Genomic DNA, 21134 nt, shown 5'->3' on the forward strand with positions numbered 1-21134 from the left:
GACATCCCCTAGTCCATGTGTGACACCGACCCTGATCCTATAATAAGAGGAGACTGTGCAGAACTTGAGTGCAGGACACATGGGGGTGACTGCATCCCTCTCGTATATGTCCATCCTCACACCATTTTTTTGCACATTGTTACTTACATCTCTCACAGAGCAATCACTCTGGACTGACCACCGTGGAGAGAGGATTTATTTGGAGGTTTTGGAGCCCAGTTGTCTGCAGCCCTGGTGTCTGGCTGCTACCTTGCTGTTTTTGATATCCTTTTGTCTATGTTCCCCTGTCTGTCTCCCTTATCCTGTGTTGGTTTATTTTAGTGGTGAGTGCACTCACTGGCCTTGGCACTATTCAGAGTAAGTGAAGGCACAGTAAGGGACTAGGCACGTGACAGCTGTAGGGGGAAGGACTCCCTTTGGCACATTAGGGAGCTTAGAGTGCAGACAGGTTAGTGTCAGGTGTGACCAATCTCCCCTCTACACCGCAAGGGCCTGCCTACCCTCTTTCCATCCCTTTGTAAGCTCTGTTTTGCGCCATGTACAAGACATCCCCTAGTCCATGTGTGACACCGACTCTGATCCTATAATAGGAGGAGACTGCGCCGAACAGAAGTGCCGGACACATGGGGGGTCACTGCACCCCTCTCGTGTATGTCCATCCTCCCACCACATTTCTGCTCATTGTTACTTACATCTCACAGAGTAATCACTCTGGACAGACTACCATGGAAAAAGGATTTATTTGGAAGTTTTGGAGCCTAGTTGTCTGCAGCCCTGGTGTCTGGCTGCTACCTTGCTCTTTTTTTTATAATGTTTGTTTTTGTTCCCCTGTCTATCTCCCTTGCCCTGTGTTGGTTTATTTTAGTGGTGACGTCTCATTTACGTCCCACCTCCCTCCACATTTCTGCTCATTGTTACTTACCTCTCTCCTCGTGCTTCTCCTCGTGCTTTCTCTAGAAAACATCTAAAAAAAAAAATGTGATAGATTATTATTAATAATAAATTCATACTTGTCAGATGTTGGATAGTCTAAAGACCAGTTACATAAAAGAGTGGGCAGCAGCACAGAGTATTTCAGGATGGAAGTGTGCTGACCTTGTGGGGGGCAGGGACCTGTCCAGTGAATGTTGGGACCATATCATCATTTTTATGTAGAATTTCACCCAGAAAAAAAATGTAGGAAAAATCCCCGCTCAGTTTTTTCACTCTCGATGCCTTCAAAAGTGAAAAAAGCAGCAAAAACGCTGAAAGAATTGACATCCTGCTTCCTTCAAAAACGCAGCATTTTGCCATTTTGGTGAGAAAAAAAAAACAATTGAGTGCCTGGGATTTCTGGAATCTCATAGGTTAGAACAAGGTGTTCAGTGCTCAGAGACACGGCCGAGGTGAGGAGGGTGAACCTGACCACCACTGAGCAAGACACAGAAGTATGAGGTGTTCAGTGCTGAGAGACACGGCTGAGGCGAGGAGGCTGAACCTGACCACCACTGAGCAAGACACAGAAGTACAAGGTGTGAAGTGCTCAGAGGCATGGCCGAGGTGAGGGGGGTGAGCCCAACCACCACTGAGCAAGACACAGAAGTACAAGGTGTTCAGTGCTCAGACACATGCCTGAGGTGAGGAGGCTGAGCCTGACCACCACTGAGCAATATAGAGAAGTACAAGGTGTTCAGTTCTCAGACACACACCAAGTAGGGGACGCTGAACCCGCTCACAACTGAGCAAGACACAGAAGTACAAGGTGTTCAGCATCACAGAGTATTTTTGTAGTGAATTATTATTGCGGGGAGTTTACTTATTGTACTAATGTGGGGGTCTGCTTGTGGGGGTTACTTGTGGGGGTCTGCTTGTGGGGGTCTGCTTGTGGGGGTTACTTGTGGGGGTCTGCTTGTTGGGATTTACTTGTGGGGGTCTTCTTGTGGGGGTCTGCTTGTGGGGGTCTTCTTGTGGAGGTTTACTTGTGGGGGTTACTTGTGGTGGTTACTTGTGGGGGTTACTTGTGGGGGTCTGCTTGTGGGGGTCTGCTTGTGGGGGTTTACTTGTGGGGGTTTACTTGTGTGGGTCTGCTTGTGGGGGTCTGCTTGTGGGGATCTGCTTATGGGGGTCTTCTTGTGGGGTTTTACTTGTGGGGGTGTGCTTGTGGGGGTCTTCTTGTGGGGTTTTACTTGTGGGGGTCTGCTTGTGGGGGTCTGCTTGTGGGGGTCTGCTTGTGGGGATCTGATTATGGGGGTCTTGTGGGGATCTGCTTATGGGGGTCTTCTTGTGGGGTTTTACTTGTGGGGGTGTGCTTGTGGGGGTCTTCTTGTGGGGGTTTACTTGTGGGGGTCTGCTTGTGGGGGTCTGCTTGCTGGATTCTCTGTCTTTACCATTATGTTATGAGACTCTCGGTCCTGTGACGGTGCTGTAGTATATGCACGTAGCTGCCCATCTGACCTCAGGCTGCTGTATCCTCGATATTTTCATAAAGGCATGTGCACGATATATGACCTTTAATGGGTCCAGGTTCCTATTGTAACAGTATCCAGAGCTCCGCCGCCCCCTCCGTATACAGATCCATCAGGTATCGCTCACCTGTCCGTTGTCTATGTGGAAATCCTCCGGGATGTTTTCCATGTGCAGCTGCTGCGGATGATTCTGCAAGAGACGCAGACGACATTTATATCAATAGCAATTTAAAGATAAAGACACAATTTAAGATAATGTAACATTTTTAAACTATTTATTTTATTGCACCAAATACATGAGAAATAAAAAAAAACAATTTTGTAAACAGTTTTTGCTACTTCACTACCCCAATATACGGAGTATACAGCCCCTGTACAGAGCTATGTCTCTCCATCATTATATACTACAACTGACCGTCACACGTGTCTTCCATCCTTGTGACCGCTCTCAGTCTCACATTGCCCTATGAAACTCTATATTTTAAATGTATTTGCTTCCTCACAATGCGGCAAGGGTTAACGTCATTTTCCTTGCTGGTAGTTGCATCTAGTCCAATCTCAGGTGCAGCCAGTTTGCCTCCCACGCCCTTTAAATAGTCACATGTTCCATCACCTGATGACGGTTATAGAGTAATCACTCTGAACTGACCGCCATGGAGAGAGGAATTATTTGGAAGTTGTTGGAGCCCAGTTGTCTGCAGCCCTGGTGTCTGGCTGCTACCTTGCAGTTTGTTGATATCCTTCTGTCTTTGTTCCCCTGTTTGTCTCCCTTGCCCTGTGTTTGTTTATTTTAGTGGTGACATCTATTGCACTCCCCAGTCTTGTCACTATTCAGGGTAAGTGAAGGGACAGTATGGGACTAGGCACGTGACGGTGGTGGGGGAAGGACAAGCTTAGAGACATTATGAAGGTAGCCTGGGCTATAGGTTGTTTGTTCAAACGTAATGACATTATCTGTGTATGAAAATAATCAAAGTATAGGTGATGTTGCATAATTATTTGTGTGTTTATATGACAATCGCACAGACGCCATAATATGATTCTAAGCTGTATGTTCAAGAAAGAGTTAACCAAGGGTGAGTGAACAGATGTATAAACACTGAACAGTGAAGCCCTTCTTAGTGAAGACTTATCAGTGATTTCACACAAAGAAGGAATGTATTAACTAGATAATCAAGCCAGAATGAATAATGAACAGAGAGGTATTTCATAAGATACTGAGAGAATTTTATAATTATGATTTTCTCACAGCTGAAATAAGGGATGTAATATGTGGGATGATCACTCCCTGTTTTTGCTTCAAGGTCGAAGTCGAATGTTGTATGGTATAATCACAAGTTTTTTTTAATACACAGGTCAGTCGTCTATACTGGCTCAAACAGTGAACACGTCTCATAGTAATCATTGTCTGAGTTATTTATGATATTTGTACAGATAGCTAATTTGGCCCGTACCTCTGGATTGGCCCTGAACAAAGACTCCATTAGCAGTCTTACCTAAATTTCTCCCTTGACAATATAAGGGAGCTTAGACACAGGTTAGTGTCAGGTGTGGCCCATCTCCCCTCTCCCTACCGTAAGGGCCTTCCCACCCCCTTTCCATCCCGTAGTAACCTCTGTGTTGCACCTTATGTGAAACATCCCCTAGTCCATGTGTGACACCGACCCTGATCCTATAATAAGAGGAGACTGCGCAGAATAGAAGTGCCGGGCACATGGGGGGGTCACTGCACCCCTCTCGTCTATGTGCCTCCTCCCACCACATTTCTGCTCATTGTTACTTACATCTCTCCTCGTGCTTCTCCTCATGCTTTCTCTAGAAAACATCTAAAAAGAAAAAAATGATAGATTATTATTGATAATTAACTAATGCAGACCAGTTATATAAACGAGGGAGCAGCAGCACAGAGTATTTCAGGTAGGAGTGTGCTGACATTGTGCAGGGCAGTGACCTGTCCACTCATATAATGATGGTATTAAATAGGCGGTCGCACATGACGGGGGCTGTGTGATGATGAGAGGAGGGGGATGGGAAACGAAGAATAAAAATGTCATAGTTGGGCGATCTGGCCTTCAGCAGCACAGAGTATTTCAGCAGAGAATCATTATGGGGGAGGGTATTTACTTAGTGTACTAAGGTTGGTAGAGGGGGTCACATTGTCTTTAATAATCTCATCACTCACCTGTCCGTTGTCGGTGTGGATATCCTCCTTGATGATTTTCATGTGCTGCTGTTGTATATGATTCTGGGAGAGACACAGTCGACATTAACATATCAATAGGGTGTGTAAACTTCCTCAACTATTTGTTATATCGCATCAAATGCATGTGACGTAAGAAAAGAAACAATGTTTCAAATATTATCAATTCAAAAATTCCCAAACATATTCGGTATACAGCTCTTCTACAGAACTATGCGTAACCATGGTGACAGACTACACCCGAGCCCCTGTGTAGTCTGACTGTGTATTAGGAGTAGATTATAAGAGATAAGGAAGGAGCAGGGTCTTATTAAGCTGAGAGTGCAGTATTCGGGGGTCTCACCGCAGCTCTGTCCGTCTTCCAATAATGTTACTTGCATCTCTCCTCAGGCTATCTCTGCAAACACTCTTTAAAAAGTGTTACATTTAGGAATATGTATCAAATGTTGGACATTCTAGACAATGGTTACGTAGTGGAGGATGCAGGTTTCCCCAGCAGCACAGAGTATTTCAGGAGAGGAGTGAGCATTCTACTCATAAAAAGTGTTACATTTATGAATATGTATCAAATGTTGGAAATTCTAGAGACCGGTTACGTAGTGGAGAAAGCAGGTTTCCCCAGCAGCACAGAGTATTTCAGGAGAGGAGTGATCACTCCACTCATAAAAAGTGTTACATTTATGAATATGTATCAAATGTTGGAAATTCTAGAGACCGGTTACGTAGTGGAGAAAGCAGGTTTCCCCAGCAGCACAGAGTATTTCAGGAGAGGAGTGATCACTCCACTCATAAAAAGTGTTACATTTTTGAATATGTATCAAATGTTGGAAATTCTAGAGACCGGTTACGTAGTGGATAATGCAGGTTTCCCCAGCAGCACAGAGTATTTCAGGAGAGGAGTGAGCATTCTACTCATAAAAAGTGTTACATTTATGAATATGTATCAAATGTTGGACATTCTAGATAACGGTTACATAGTGGATAATGCAGGTTTCCCCAGCAGCACAGAGTATTTCAGGAGAGAAGTGACCAGTCCACTCATAAAAAGTGTTACATTTATGAATATGTATCAAATTTTGGACATTCTAGAGACCGGGTACGTAGTGGAGGAAGCAGGTTTCCCCAGCAGCACAGAGTATTTCAGGATAGGGGTGACCGTTTCACTCATAAGGCAGGGGCAGTCATGATGTGAGGAGGGGTATGGAGGAAGGAGCTATATATTGGGTGAGGAGTGTGATAGTCCACTCTGGATCAATGAGGATGTGGCTGCATCTGACAAAATGCCGAAAAACCACCCTGCCCCACCAGACACCTTATGATAGATGTGGCCCCTGCTTAAGTTGTCTACTTGCCTTCCGAATTATGCTGGTCCTCAAGTTTCCAGCGTAGAACCTCTGTAAGATACAGATTCCCATCATTGGTAGCATTGACCAAATTCAATTAAGGAAGAGATAAGAAAAGAAAACATCACAGTCACTTCTCCTTATAATTGGCTGATCACAGGGTGTCCCGCTGCTGAGATCCCATGTGATCGGCTGAAAGGCCTCAGCAGCAATTATTCCATTTCCCTGCAGTGCCTCCGCAGGAGAAATGAAGTATTACATACAAATGTGATATTCCATTTCCATGCAGTGCCTCCGCAGGAGAAATGAAGTATTATATATAAATGTGATATTCCATTTCCCTGTAGTGCCTCCGCAGGAGAAATGGAGTATTACATATAAAGGTGATATTTAATTTCCCTGCAGTGCCTCCGCAGGAAAAATGGAGTATTACATACAAATGTTATATTCGATTTCCCTGCAGTGTCTCCACAGGAGAAATGGAGTATTACATACAAATGTGATATTCCATTTCCCTGCAGTGCCTCCACAGGAGAAATGGAGTATTACATACAAATGTGATATTCCATTTCCCTGCAGTGCCTCCGCAGGAGAAATGAAGTATTACATATAAATGTGATATTCCATTTCCCTGCAGTGCCTCCGCAGGGGAAATTAAGTATTACATACAAATATGATACAATAATGTAAAATCATCCAGTGGATCTTACTTTGATTCTTGCTTGTAGGATCCTACAAAACAGAAGAAAAAAAAAATAACACAAATGAAAAAAACTAAGAAAATAAAATTCATCTGTGCACATTTTTACTGCAGTCCTTCTGAGTTCAGCACATCATCTACGTTACAGCCAAACCCCCTTTCCATTACCTGTTTGTCACTGATACAGGCCATGATTGTGTCTCGACTTGCCAAACTAATCATGTTCCAATAATTGTGGGCCTCGTGGTTTTTCAGATCAAATGTCATGGTCAGCCCACCGGTCAGGTTTCCGAAGGCCTCTGCTGGATCTCCCCAGTGTAAATTTTCATATGATCCCAGAAATCTAAAAACAAGAGTCTTATTTTTTACCCCTTTTCACTTAGGTTCAATTCATATCTGCACACATTTTTACCATTCCCTTCTTGGGAGATATTGTGATTTTTATGCTTCATGGATAGAGTTTGTGGATATGTAGATATTCTACGTACCAACATACATGAGCCAGAACATGGACCTACTGAAGAGCATCAATCAAGAAGACCTAAGTGCCTTCACCAATAAAGCATTTGGGGTCAGTATCTGAATGCTAAGGAATAAAGTCTTTCATGGACCTGGTAGTTCTTTGAGAAACCCTTTAGAACTCAGGTGATTTAGGTAGACCTTCAATGATCCTCACATCATGGGTAGGGATCAGTGATGAGCAAGCACGTGTAGGGTGACCTTCAAGGGTCCTCACATCATGGGTAGTGATTACTGATGAGCAAGCAGGTGTAGGATGACCTTCAAGGGTCCTCACATCATGGGTAGTGATTGATGATGAGCAAGCAGGTGTAGGATGACCTTCAAGGGTCCTCACATAATGGGTAGTGATTACTGATGAGCAAGCAGGTGTAGGATAACCTTCAAGAGTCCTCACATCATGGGTAATGATTAGAGATGAGCAAGCAGGTGTAGGATGACCTTCAAGGGTCCTCACATCATGGGTAGTGATTAGTGATGAGCAAACACGTGTAGGATGACCTTCAAGGGTCCTCACATCATGGGTAGTGATTAGTGATGAGCAAACACGAGTAGGATGACCTTCAAGGGTCATCACATCATAGTTAGTGATTACTGATGAGCAAGCACGTGTAGGATGACCTTCAAGGGTCCACACATCATGGGTAGTGATTAGTGATGAGCAAGCACGTGTAGGATGACCTTCAGGGGTCCTCACATCATGGGTAGTGATTAGTGATGAGCAAGCAGGTGTAGGATGAGTTTCAAGCATGGGTAGTCATTAATGATGAGCATGCAGGTGTAGGATGACCTTCAAGGGTCCTCACATCATGGGTAATGATTAGAGATGAGCAAACAGGTGTAGGATGGCCTTCAAGCGTCCTCACATCATGGGTAGTGATTAATGATGAGCAAGCACGCATAGGATGACCTTCAAGGGTCCTCACATCATGGGTAGTGATTAGTGATGAGCAAGCAGGTGTAGGATGACCATCAAGGGTCCTGACATAATAGGTAGTGATTAGTGATGGGCAAGCAGGTTTAGGATGACCTTCAAGGGTCCCACATCATGGGTAGTGATTAGTGATGAGCAAGCAGGTGTAGGATGACCTTCAAGGGTCCTCACATCATGGGTAGTGATTAGTGATGAGCAAGCACGTATAGGATGATCTTCAAGGGTCCTCACATGATGGGTAGTGATTAGTGATGAGCAAGCAGGTGTAGGATGACCTTCAACGGTCCTCACATGATGGGTAGTGATTAGTGTTGAGCAAGCAGGTGTAGGATGACCTTCAAGGGTCCTCACATGATGGGTAGGGATGAGCAAGCACGAGTAGGATCACCTCCAAGGGTCCTTACATCATGGATAGGGATTAGTGATGAGCAAGCACACGTAGGATGACCTTCAAGAGTCCTCACATCATGGGTAGTGATTAGTGATGAGAAAGCACTCGTAGGATGACCTTCAGGAGTCCTCACATCATGGGTAGTAATTAGTGATGAATGAGCACAAACATGCTTGGGTTCTCGGTACTCGAAACCTTGGATGGGCGCAATTTGTATACCGAGTATATTGGAAGTCAATAGGAATTCGAGCATTTTTCCAGAATATTTTCCAGTACAATGGTCAAGTTTCCCATTGACTTCCATTATGCTCAGTACTCAAGTCACGCCCATCTGAGCAACCAACCTGCTAATTTAGAGTACCGAGCTCACTCATCACTAGTAGTGATACAAACAACCATCATAGAGATCAGAAAATGAGTAATTACTTTGCATAAGCTTTCTCCAGAAGGCAAGGCCAGAATTCATTGTCGCAGGATGGCTGAACAGACAAATAATTTCCATCCAGGAATGGCAGCCGGTCATCTATCACAACATCAACCCATTCTCCAAGGTGCCATAGCTGAAAAACCAAAAAAGCAGACCAAATTCTACATTAATTTATTAAATTGAAAACAATCAATGCCTCAGAAGAAGCCTAATGAGTGGGCGAAACTCTGGGTCAGGTTTACAGATCAGCGTGCCACGAGGAGATTAATGCAGGATATATAAGATTTGAGGTTTTTTGTTTTGTGATGACTGATTGTTTTACTTAATGCTTGGGACTATTTAAAAGAAATATCTTAATTGCCTGAAGTCTGGTAAGCCCGCACTACTTTGCTTATTAATTAGGAGGGGTCACAGACCGGAGACATGCAGAGAAAGTGAACAACGACTATTTCATTGAAACCAAGTAAGACACTAAGAACAACACAGAGGACAGTGTATGCACAGTGAGTATGTACATGTGTATGTACATGTGTATGCACAGTGTATGTACATGTGTATGTACATGTGTATGCACAGTGTGAGTATGTACATGTGTATGTACATGTGTATGCACAGTGTGAGTATGTACATGTGTATGTACATGTGTATGCACAGTGTGAGTATGTACATGTGTATGTACATGTGTATGCACAGTGTGAGTATGTACATGTGTATGTACATGTGTATGCAGTGTGAGTATGTACATGTGTATGTACATGTGTATGCACAGTGTATGTACATGTGTATGTACATGTGTATGCACAGTGTGAGTATGTACATGTGTATGTACATGTGTATGCAGTGTGAGTATGTACATGTGTATGTACATGTGTATGCACAGTGTATGTACATGTGTATGTACATGTGTATGCACAGTGTGAGTATGTACATGTGTATGCACAGTGTGAGTATGTACATGTGTATGCACAGTGTGAGTATGTACATGTGTATGCACAGTGTGAGTATGTACATGTGTATGTACATGTGTATGCACAGTGTATGTACATGTGTATGCACAGTGTATGTACATGTGTATGTACATGTGTATGCACAGTGTGAGTATGTACATGTGTATGTACATGTGTATGCACAGTGTATGTACATGTGTATGTATATGTGTATGCACAGTGTATGTACATGTGTATGTACATGTGTATGCACAGTGTATGTACATGTGTATGTACATGTGTATGCACAGTGTGAGTATGTACATGTGTATGCACAGTGTGAGTATGTACATGTGTATGCACAGTGTGAGTATGTACATGTGTATGTACATGTGTATGCACAGTGTATGTACATGTGTATGTACATGTGTATGCACAGTGTGAGTATGTACATGTGTATGTACATGTGTATGCACAGTGTATGTACATGTGTATGTACATGTGTATGCACAGTGTGAGTATGTACATGTGTATGTACATGTGTATGTACAGTGTGAGTATGTACATGTGTATGTACATGTGTATGCACAGTGTATGTACATGTGTATGTACAGTCTGTATGTACAGTGTGTATGTACAGTGTGTATATACATGTGTATGTACAGTGTGTATGTACAGTGTGTATATACAAGTGTATGTACAGTGTGTACTGTATGTACATGCATATATACAGTGTGTGTTTGTGTGTATGTAAATGTGTATGTACACTGTGTGTATGTACATGTGTATGTTCAGTATGTGTATATCTACATGAGTATGTACACTGTACAGTGTGTATGTACATGCATTTATACAGTGTGTGTTTGTGTGTACATGTGTATGTACAGCAATTTATGTCCCCTCAAAACAGTAAAGAAATAAATATTATGTTCTTACTCTGAAATGGAAGATTCCAGCATAGTTTTTAGTGAATTCTTGATTTTGCGGCATGATTTTTTCCAGTAGTCTAGGTTTCAAAGTGACAGATCCAATAGCGGATAATACCCAGCAATCACCTGGAAAATAGATGGTTAATGATTTGGTTATCCATCCTGTTTAGACTAAGTGGAGATGCCTGGATGAAGGCATAGGTGACCCCAGAGAGTATACAGAAAGCTAATATATAAAGGTCAGAGCACATATATGTGGGGCTAACAGATATAAGAGCAACCAAGGGTTGGAGCAAACCTCCAGGGGACATCACAGGGAACGCAGACTCCACAAGGGCGGTGCCTAAGCAAGAGTTGGAGCAAACCTCCAAGGACATAACAGAGGATGCAGGCTCCTCGAGGGCGGTGCCTAAGCAAGGGTTAGAGCAAACCTCCAGGGGACATCACAGAGGACGCAGGCTCTTTGAGGGCGGTGCCTAAGCAAGGGTTGGAGCAAACCTCCAAGGACATAACAGAGGATGCAGGCTTCTTGAGGGCAGTGCCTAAGCAAGAGTTGGAGCAAACCTCCAGGGACATGATAGAGGATGCAGGCTCCTCAAGGGTGGTGCCTAAGCAAGGGTTGAAGTAAACCTCCAGGGGACATCACAGAGAATGCAGGCTCTTAGAGGGCGGTGCCTAAGCAAGTGTAAGAACAAACCTCCAGGGACATCACAGAGGACGCAGGCTCTTTGAGGGCGGTGCCTAAGCAAGGGTTGGAGCAAACCTAACAAGGACATGACAGGATACAGGCTCCTCGAGGGCTGTGCCTAAGCAAGGGTTGGAGTAAACCTCCAGGGGACATTACAGAGGACGCAGGCTCTTAGAGGGTGGTGCCTAAGCAAGGGTTGGAGCAAACCTCCAAGGACATAACAGTGGATTCAGGCTCCTCGAGGGCGGTGCTTAAGCAAGGGTTGTAGCAAACCTCCAGGGGACATCACAGAGGACGCAGGCTCTTTGAGGCCGGTGCCTAAGCAAGGGTTAGAGCAAACCTCCAAGGGACATTACAGGACGCAGACTCCTTGAGGGCAGTGCCTAAGCAAGGGTTGGAGTAAACCTCCAGGGGACATTACAGAGGACGCAGGCTCTTCAAGGGCGGTGCCTAAGCAAGTGTTAGAACAAACCTCCAGGGACATCACAGAGGACGCAGGCTCCTCAAGTGCGGTGCCTAAGCTAGAGTTGGAGCAAACCTCCAGGGACATGATAGAGGATGCAGGCTCCTCAAGGGCGGTGCCTAAGCAAGGGTTGGAGTAAAACTCCAGGGGACATTACAGAGGACACAGACTCCATGACAGAGGTGCCTAAACAGGGGCTGACTGAGCATGTGCACAAATTCTGAGTTCTAAAAGACCACCAACAAGCCACTCTGCCCGAAATAGAGTAGTCAGATCAAAGACTCCTCAAGGAAATTAAATAATTGCACACTGTTGGTTGTAATGATGACAATCCATTCTTACCGAATTTACTCTGCAAAATATCAAATAAGCTCATCCCATCCACGGTGAAGTGCGGCTCCTCACATATTTCCTGTGTGAAAAAAAACCCCAAAAAAAATTAAATTTAGCTCAGAAATATAGAGCATCAAGTTACCCATACAGGGCTAAATGATCAAATTCCTCCTGCCTTTCCTTACCACTAGAGGGAGCTAACTGCATACATATCACACAATACACTGGGAAGTAATTTAAAGGGGTTGTCAATTTACAAAAAAACTAATTTTAGTTTTGATCATAAAATGAGTACTAAGTATTTTTTTAATACACATTTGTTTTTAAAGGTGCCAGAATCATGAAACATCATCCTCCGTCACCTCCAGCGCTGGCGAGCAGAGCCCCGGGCTAAAGGCTGACACCTGACAATCAGGCGGAATCTGACATTTATTAGTGAGTTACAGTATTTGTAATTATGTTATGAGCAAATTAAAAACATGTTTTGGACGTGAACAACCTGGTTAATAAGCTCTGGTGCCTTTTTTATATACAAGGATGGAAAAAAGTTGCAAAGTGATTTCACAAATACAGCTTGTGCCTTTTTTCAGCCAGAAAACTGCAGTAAGGCGCTGTTCACACGTTGATTTTCTTATGCTTTTTAGCTGCAACAAAACCTTCTCACTTGGCAGTAAAAAAGTTACTTTTCAAAAGCAGATTTTACTGCTTTTTTGGTCTGTTTTTTAGGTGCATTTTTGGTGTAATTTTCCTACATTACATGAGTTTTATTCACCAAGAAAGCAGCAAAAACGCCGCAAAAACGCAAAAACGCAAAAAGAATTGACACGCGGCTTCTTTCAAAAACGCAGCAGTTTTCCATGTCAGGCTATGTGCGCATTAGAAAGTGCCTTTTTCTTAAGAAAAAAACAGACCCTCTGAAAGAATCCCGCACCGGTAAAAGCGCACCTGCGTTTTTGCCGCAGATTTACCGCAAATTTTCCGCAGGTTGGTCCCTGCGCATTTTTACCATTTTCTATGGCAAAAAGCGCAGGTACCTGCGGAAAAGTAGTGCCATACTCATTAATTTCGCAGCGGAAAATCCGCGGGTATAATAAAACGCAGTGTGCGCACAGCATTTTTTAAAACCCATAGGTTTTGCTGGGGAACTGACTGCAGCAATGTTAGACACATTTTCTGCAGTAAAACCGTGGCAAAATCCGTGGTAAATCCGCAGCGTGCGCACAGGGCTCCAGTCAGGAAAATGAAGCAACTGAATATGTGCAGATTTCCGGACTCTCACAGGTATTGCTGGAATTGTAAAAAGCAGCTTTAATTTCCATAAAACTCATGAAAAAAGATGCAAAAAAATAAATGCAGCAAAACGCAACGTATGAACATAGTCTAAAGAGATTAACAATCCCCTCCTATGGCCATGTTCACACGTTGCATTTTTTCTCCAGTTAAGGGCTCATGCGCATGTTGCGTCCTGACCAATGCAGAAATAAATGCACCCTCTGGCAGACGTGATGCTGCGTGTTGGCAAAAAGAATGCATGCAAAAAGCATGTATTTTGGATGCATTTTGCATGCATTTTACATGCGTTTTGGATGCACGTTTGTCAGTGCGGTCCCCCAGCTCTGCTACATTCCCACTGAATGCAGGCACAGACAGAGCCGGGCACTGAGAATAAACTCGGATGAACTTCACCCGACTTCATTATGATCGTGCGTCTCTCTCTCTCTGTGTCGCAGCCTGATTTGCGGTCACACGTGAAGGACTCCACCTGTGATCGCAAATTCCCTGAATGAATGCAGTGAGCCGTGCGATCAGCTGTGCTTTCACTCAGGTTACTCACGGCCACAGCTGCAGTCCTCCACCTGAGAGCGGTGGCCGCGAGTAACCTCAGTGACAGCACAGCTGATCGCGCGACTCACTTCAGTTGCTGCATGGAGCTGACAGGAGCGGCAGTGTTCTACTGGCGCTCCTGTCAGCTTCCAATGTAGCAGAGCTGAAAGCGTCGTGGGACCTTGCGTGGATTACGTCGGACCTGGAGGTGTTTTAGAGGGGTTAATAAAGTGGTGAAAGAGGGTGCTTTTTTATCTTTCATTACAAATAAAGGATTTTTTGGATGTGTGTGTTTATTTTCTTTAACATACAGGTTAATCATGGAAGGTATCGCGGGGAGACGCCTGCCATGATTAACCTAGGACTTAGTGGAAGCTATGGGCTGCTGCCATATTACCCCGTTTGCCACTACACCAGGGCAATTCGGGATGAGCCGGGTTGAGTCCTGGGATTGTCGCATCTAATGGATGAGGCAATTATGGGTGGCTGCTGGCTGGGGGGCTCCCCATAACGTGGAGCTTCCCATCCTAAGAATACCAGCCTGCAGCTGTGTGGCTTTACCCTGGCTGGTATCCAAGTTCGGGGGGGACCGCACGTCGTTTTTTTTTAATTATTTATTTTTTTTTTTTTACTGCACAATGTAGACACGCCCACTGGCGGATGTGATTGGTTGCAGTGAGACAGCTGTCACTCAGCATGGGGGCGTGTCTGACTGCAACCAATCATAGGTGACGGTGGGCGGGGAAAGCAGGGAATACCAGATTGAATAATGAGCGGCCGGCATTTTCAAAAGAGGAGAAGCTGCCACAACTGTGTGACAGCCGTGCAGCGCTGCGCTAGTGATCGGTGAGTATGAGAGAGGGGGTGGGAGGGAGAGACCGACATGCACAGAGAGAGAGAGACCGAAAGATCTGCGTTTGTTATGTCAAAAAAACATGCGAATCGCAACAAAAATGCAAACACACTGCTTAACATTTTGCCAGCGTTTTTCTACAACTCATTGATATCAATGGGTGTAGAACGCTGCCAAAATGGACAAAAGAATTGACATGCTGCTTTTTTAAACACAGAGATTTTGTCCACTTTTTGACAATCAAAACGCCGCGTTTCAAAAAGCATCGTGCGCACAGATTTTGCATGATTCTCATAGACTTTGCTGGGGAAGCACAACGCATGAATTTTGACAATGTGACGCTGCAGCTTAAAATACTGCAGAAACGCAAAAAAAAAAAAAACGCAACGTGCGCAAGAGCCCTAAAACCTGCTCTTTTGGCAGTAAAAAAAAAGCGGCTTCCAAAAAGGAGGTTTTACTTTGTTTTTGCTGCATTTTTGTTTCATCTTTAAATTTAGTTTTATTCAGCACAAAAGCAGCAAAAATGTTGCAAAAACCCTGAAAGAGCTGACATGCTGCTTATTTAAAAAATGCAGCAGATTTCCATTTGCAAGGGGGAAAAAAAGCAATTGTATGCATGAGATTTCTGAAATGATTGATTTTGCTGATATTGTGAAAAGCAAGTTTAATTTGCATAAAACTCATGAAAAAAGCAACAAACATGCAACGTGTGAACATAGCCTAGATCTATACCAGAGCTCTGCCAAAAAAATGAAGCTCTGACTTTAAGGATGTTTAAAGGGTTCGTCCAAGATACAAAACAAACATAAAACCCTTAAACCCTTCTTCCAAAAACAGCGCCCCCCCGACTGCAGGTCGTTTGTGGTATTGCAGTTCAGCTCCTTTGAAATGAATAGAGCAGACCTGCAATCTTTGGAAAGGACAGACCAGTGGACAGAGGGGAGGAGGGTGTTATTTTTTTTTTCAAAGAAGGCAGAAATGTTATTTGTGAATCCTGAAGCCCCCCTTTAACCTTTACATTCGCCAATCAGAGAGTTTCCATCTTGTTATAATCCAGAATATATAATGAGAGCTGTATACTTTGTATCACATTGTGTTCCCTATACAGATCCTCAGTTACATGATCCGGCACATCCAGAGCTGCATTCTGAATTCAGCTGCAGTTTCTATCTTCCAGGATACAGCGGCGCTCTCCCATCATTGAGAATGTGATCTGTGCACTGCAGAGTCACTGCAGACAGGAGGCTCTTTACTAATCTCTGTGACTTTTACGTTGCGGCACATCCGACTTACCGGAGGTCTTTTCCATACTATTCTTTTAGTATCAAACTCGTTCTTCAGTCGTAAACCGATACTGTTGACGTTCGCAGGGAAAGATTCGTCTGTGAAGCGGGCGCCCTTCTTCAGGTGCCACTCTCTTAACATATCATAATCTTGATTGCGAAACTTTTTGGGCTGGTCCTGAGTGCCCATCGGAGACACGTATGAGCCAAAACAGCTGTCACTTCTTATGAGACTCATGATTGCTCTGAGAATAGAGGTAAGACATGGAAATATTAATAAATACAATCCGAGTCTAACCTCTTGTCCTTTCAGGAATGCACATTTACATTAGACACAATAATCAGACTCTGACCCTAGCTTTTATATTGAAGAAAAAACAAAAAGCCAGCACTAAATGTGCACTTCAGCACTAAAAATTCCAAACTGTACTTATTATAAAAATTTTGAGATTTTTGGCAAAAAATTGCAATTTCTTGAGCTGCCCCGCCACATCACGGCAAATCTCATTTGGGGTGCATAGCAAGGTGGGGGTCAGCCACCGACCAATCCAACGAAGAAAAAACAAAAAGCCAGCACTAAATGTGCACTTCAGCACCCCAATTTGGGATGTATTCCACCTGTCTAGATTTTGGCGGTTGGTGACTATTCACATTCAGTCATCAGGCCTTGTCCACAGGCTATTTACTTCATGCAGCATTTGCTTGGACCTGTCCCGCCCACAGCCATGACTCAGTCATGGATACGGGACTGAAATAGACCAGGTGAGTGCTGCTGAGAGCAGTTCTACTATTCATATGTGAGGCCGTTTGGCACATTTTATAAAAATATTTTAGTGTAGGACTGCCCCAAATGAGATTTGCCGTGACGTGGCGGGGCAGCTCAAGAAATTGCAATTTTTTGCCAAAAATCTCAAAAATTTTTTATAATAAGTACAGTTTGGAATTTTTAGTGCTGAATGCACATTTAGTGCTGGCTTTTTGTTTTTTTCTTCCTAGCTTTTATATTGTAGCCTCCCATGAGGGAGGTCATTGGGAGGGGAGGTGAGCTGTGACATCGCCTTATGATTGGTGGATTCTGTGTTATCAGGTTTGTATAGAGGTGTTATCACTGGCATTATAATCCTGTCTGTGATAAGGAGTCTGCTGAAAACTCTTCCTAAAAGGACAGGAAGTATGAATCACAAATGGCACCATTGGCCACTGAGAAAAGGGAAAGACTACTCAGTTTGTTTTTTAATAGATATCAAGATATGGAAAAAAGTGGCCAAAAATAAGTAACACAAAAACCTGAGCTGTACCATAGTTCATTTTTCAATTATAATTTCCCTTAAATGTAACATTTACAGGAACAATCCAGACTAGACTGATACCTAGTGTTATGCCTAGTGCAGGGCTTGAGGCAGACCACGCTGTCACTATGGGGCCCATGAGTTAAGGGGGCACCGCTGCCACCGGCAGGAAATCCCCCCAATCCGTTCAACTGTATCAGCATTCTGGACGTCGATACAGTTGAAAGCAATAATGGAATAGAGAGATGAGAGCGCTGCACTGTCAACTCCTTCCTTCAGCATTCTCCCTCAGAATTTATATTTATATGGAGGACTATGGGGTGCATTATACTATATGGAGGACTATGGGGGGCATTATTTTCTTATTCTATATGGAGGACTATGGGGTGCATTATTTTATATGGAGGACTATGGGGTGCATTATTCTATATGGAGAACTATTAGGGTGCATTATTCTATATGGAGAACTATTAGGGTGCATTATTTTATTTGAAGGCCTATGGAGTGTGCATTACTTTATATGGAGGACTATGGGGTCTATTATTTTATATGGAGAACTATGGGGTGTATTATTCTATATGGAGGAGTATGGGGTGGGCATTATTTTATATGGAGGACTATGGAGTGCTAATTATATTATATGGAGAACTATGGGGTGCATTATTCTCTTATTCTATATTGAGGACTATGGGGTCTATGGAGGTTTATAGTGTGGGCATTATTTTCTATAGAGGACTATGGAGTGTACATTTCTCTATATGCAGAAGTATGGGTGGAATTATACTCTATGGTGGTCTATGAGGTGTGCACGTGCATGTTATATGTAGGACTATGAGAGGTGTATTATTTTATATGGACTATATGTGATGTACATTATTCTAAATGGAGGGCTATGGGGTGTCCATTACACTATATGGAAGGCTATATGGCCATTATACTGTATGTAAACAATTATACTGTGTGGAGGGCTGTGTGGGGTCCATCATAATGTGCGGCTGGGTATGCGGGGCCCATTATACTGTATATAAGTGATTATACTGTGTGGAGGGCTGTGTGGGGTCCATTATACTGTGTGGAGGCCTGTATGGGGTCCATCATACTGTGTGGAGGGCTGTGTAGGGTCCATCATACTGTGCGAAGGGCTGTGTGGGGTCCATCATACTGTGTGGAGGCCTGTATGGGGTCCATCATACTGTGTGGAGGGCTGTGTGGGGTCCATCATACTGTGCGGAGGGCTGTGTGGGGTCCATCATACTGTGTGGAGGCCTGTATGGGGTCCATTATACTGTGTGGAGGCCTGTATGGGGTCCATTATACTGTGTGGAGGGCTGTGTGGGGTCCATCATACTGTGTGGAGGCCTGTATGGGGTCCATTATACTGTGTGGAGGCCTGTATGGGGTCCATTATACTGTGTGGAGGGCTGTGTGAGGTCAATCATACTGTGTGGAGGGCTGTGTGGGGTCCATCATACTGTGTGGAGGGCTGTGTGAGGTCCATCATACTGTGTGGAGGGCTGTGTGGGGTCCATCATATTGTGTGGAGCGCTGTGTGGGGTCCATCATACTGTGCGGAGGGCTGTGTGGGGTCCATCATACTGTGTGGAGCGCTGTGTGGGGTCCATCATACTGTGTGGAGGGCTGTGTGATGTCCATCATACTGTGTGGAGGGCTGTGTGGGGTCCATCATACTGTGTGGAGGGCTGTGTGGGGTCCATCATACTGTGTGGAGCGCTGTGTGGGGTCCATCATACTGTGTGGAGGGCTGTGTGAGGTCCATCATACTGTGTGGAGGGCTGTGTGAGGTCCTTCATACTGTGCGGAGGGCTGTGTGGGGTCCATCATACTGTGTGGAGGGCTGTGTGAGGTCCTTCATACTGTGTGGAGGGCTGTGTGAGGTCCATCATACTGTGTGGAGGGCTGTGTGAGGTCCATCATACTGTGTGGAGGGCTGTGTGAGGTCCATCATACTGTGTGGAGCGCTGTGTGGGGTCCATCATACTGTGTGGAGGGCTGTGTGAGGTCCATCATACTGTGTGGAGGGCTGTGTGAGGTCCATCATACTGTGTGGAGGGCTGTGTGAGGTCCATCATACTGTGTGGAGGGCTGTGTGGGGTCCATCATACTGTGCGGAGGGCTGTGTGGGGTCCATCATACTGTGTGGAGGCCTGTAAGGGGTCCATTATACTGTGTGGAGGGCTGTGTGGGGTCCATCATATTGTGTGGAGCGCTGTGTGGGGTCTATCATACTGTGCAAAGGGCTGTGTGGGGTCCATCATACTGTGTGGAGGGCTGTGTGGGGTCCATCATACTGTGTGGAGGGCTGTGTGAGGTCCATCATACTGTGTGGAGGGCTGTGTGAGGTCCATCATACTGTGTGGAGGGCTGTGTGAGGTCCTTCATACTATGCGCAGGGCTGTGTGGGGTCCATCATACTGTGCTTAGGAGTATATGGGGGCCATTATACAATATGAAGATGTGTGGATGCCGTTATACTGTATGTAGGTCCATTATACTGCATGGGGGCTGTGTGGGGGTCACAGTTGGGGATCATACTGTGTTGAGGTCACCATACTTTGGTGACCCCACAACTTCATCATTTTGTGTGTTTAGAGCACAATGTGGAGGAATTTACTGTGGGGTATCATACAGTGTATATGGGCCACCTCTAGGGGACCATTAGGTGCACAATGAAGACTATTTGATAAATAATTGTCTCTAACATTAGTATTGGGTTATTAGGCGACATTATGTCACTGTAACACTGGATTCCTACAGAGCGTTTTGCTGCAGTTACCAGTGCACGACCCCAGAGAGGACTGTGATGAATCTCCCGGCTGCTCTACAAGCAGAGATTTCACATACCGCGCTCCAAAACAAAAAATGCCAAAATCTCAGCAATGGAGCGACGCAGAGCAAAATGAAAAAAACGTCAGAATCCAGGAAATTCAGGGATCTTTACAACGTGCTAAACATATTATTTTGGGAAGCAATTGACGGGTACGGTAATTATTATCTACATTAAATTGCCATTTTTGAGGCTTATGACTTTCTCAAAACTCAGACATCATGCTCTGAATAAATATATATTTTTCCCTACTACGACTTTTTTTTGTAGGTTGATCTAAACCACTTCAAACACGTCAGTAAAAAGTATATTACAAATGTAACAGCATAAAAAACATCTAAATGCTTAAAGAAAAACTAATAAAATATACTTTAAAATATGAGTACGAATTTCTAACACTAATACTCAGGAGTATTAGATTAAAAAAAATCAAGTGTCTAGTCCCCTAGTGAAGAAAAAAACTACAGTACAATTTAAAAAAAGGTAGTTTAATAAAAATTTAAAAAATATATATTATTATTAGTAGTATTTAAATATATTCCATTTTTTTAATTATTAAATCAGAATAGAATATACGGTGCTGCCACAATTGGAATAAAATGTAGTCTAAATGTAACATATTATTTTAATAGACCACCTATAGCAAAAAGCCAGAAATGGAAAAAAAAAACCACAACTTTCTTTTGTAAAAAAAATTAAATGAAAGGTTAATTTAAATATGATATATAACTAAAAATTATGGC

The 21134-nt window shown here is 43.8% G+C and overlaps 1 protein-coding gene across 1 annotated transcript in view; it reads right to left on the bottom strand.

Moving 5' to 3' along the window:
- LOC142297149 (calpain-2 catalytic subunit-like) overlaps window positions 1-21134 on the bottom strand; it is a 104442-nt gene that overhangs the window by 70146 nt on the left and 13162 nt on the right. The window contains exons 2-10 of the mRNA XM_075341424.1: window positions 16268-16502; window positions 12307-12376; window positions 10821-10939; window positions 8958-9091; window positions 6856-7030; window positions 6657-6719; window positions 4627-4689; window positions 4229-4270; window positions 2572-2634 (exon numbers count right to left, since the gene is read on the bottom strand). Of these exons, the coding sequence (XP_075197539.1) occupies window positions 2572-2634; window positions 4229-4270; window positions 4627-4689; window positions 6657-6719; window positions 6856-7030; window positions 8958-9091; window positions 10821-10939; window positions 12307-12376; window positions 16268-16495 (957 nt within the window). The 5' untranslated portion in view covers window positions 16496-16502. The remainder of the gene's footprint in view (window positions 1-2571; window positions 2635-4228; window positions 4271-4626; window positions 4690-6656; window positions 6720-6855; window positions 7031-8957; window positions 9092-10820; window positions 10940-12306; window positions 12377-16267; window positions 16503-21134) is intronic.

Source organism: Anomaloglossus baeobatrachus, chromosome 3 (genome assembly GCF_048569485.1).
Source record: "Anomaloglossus baeobatrachus isolate aAnoBae1 chromosome 3, aAnoBae1.hap1, whole genome shotgun sequence".
In the NCBI taxonomy this organism is placed as follows: Eukaryota; Metazoa; Chordata; class Amphibia; order Anura; family Aromobatidae; genus Anomaloglossus; species Anomaloglossus baeobatrachus.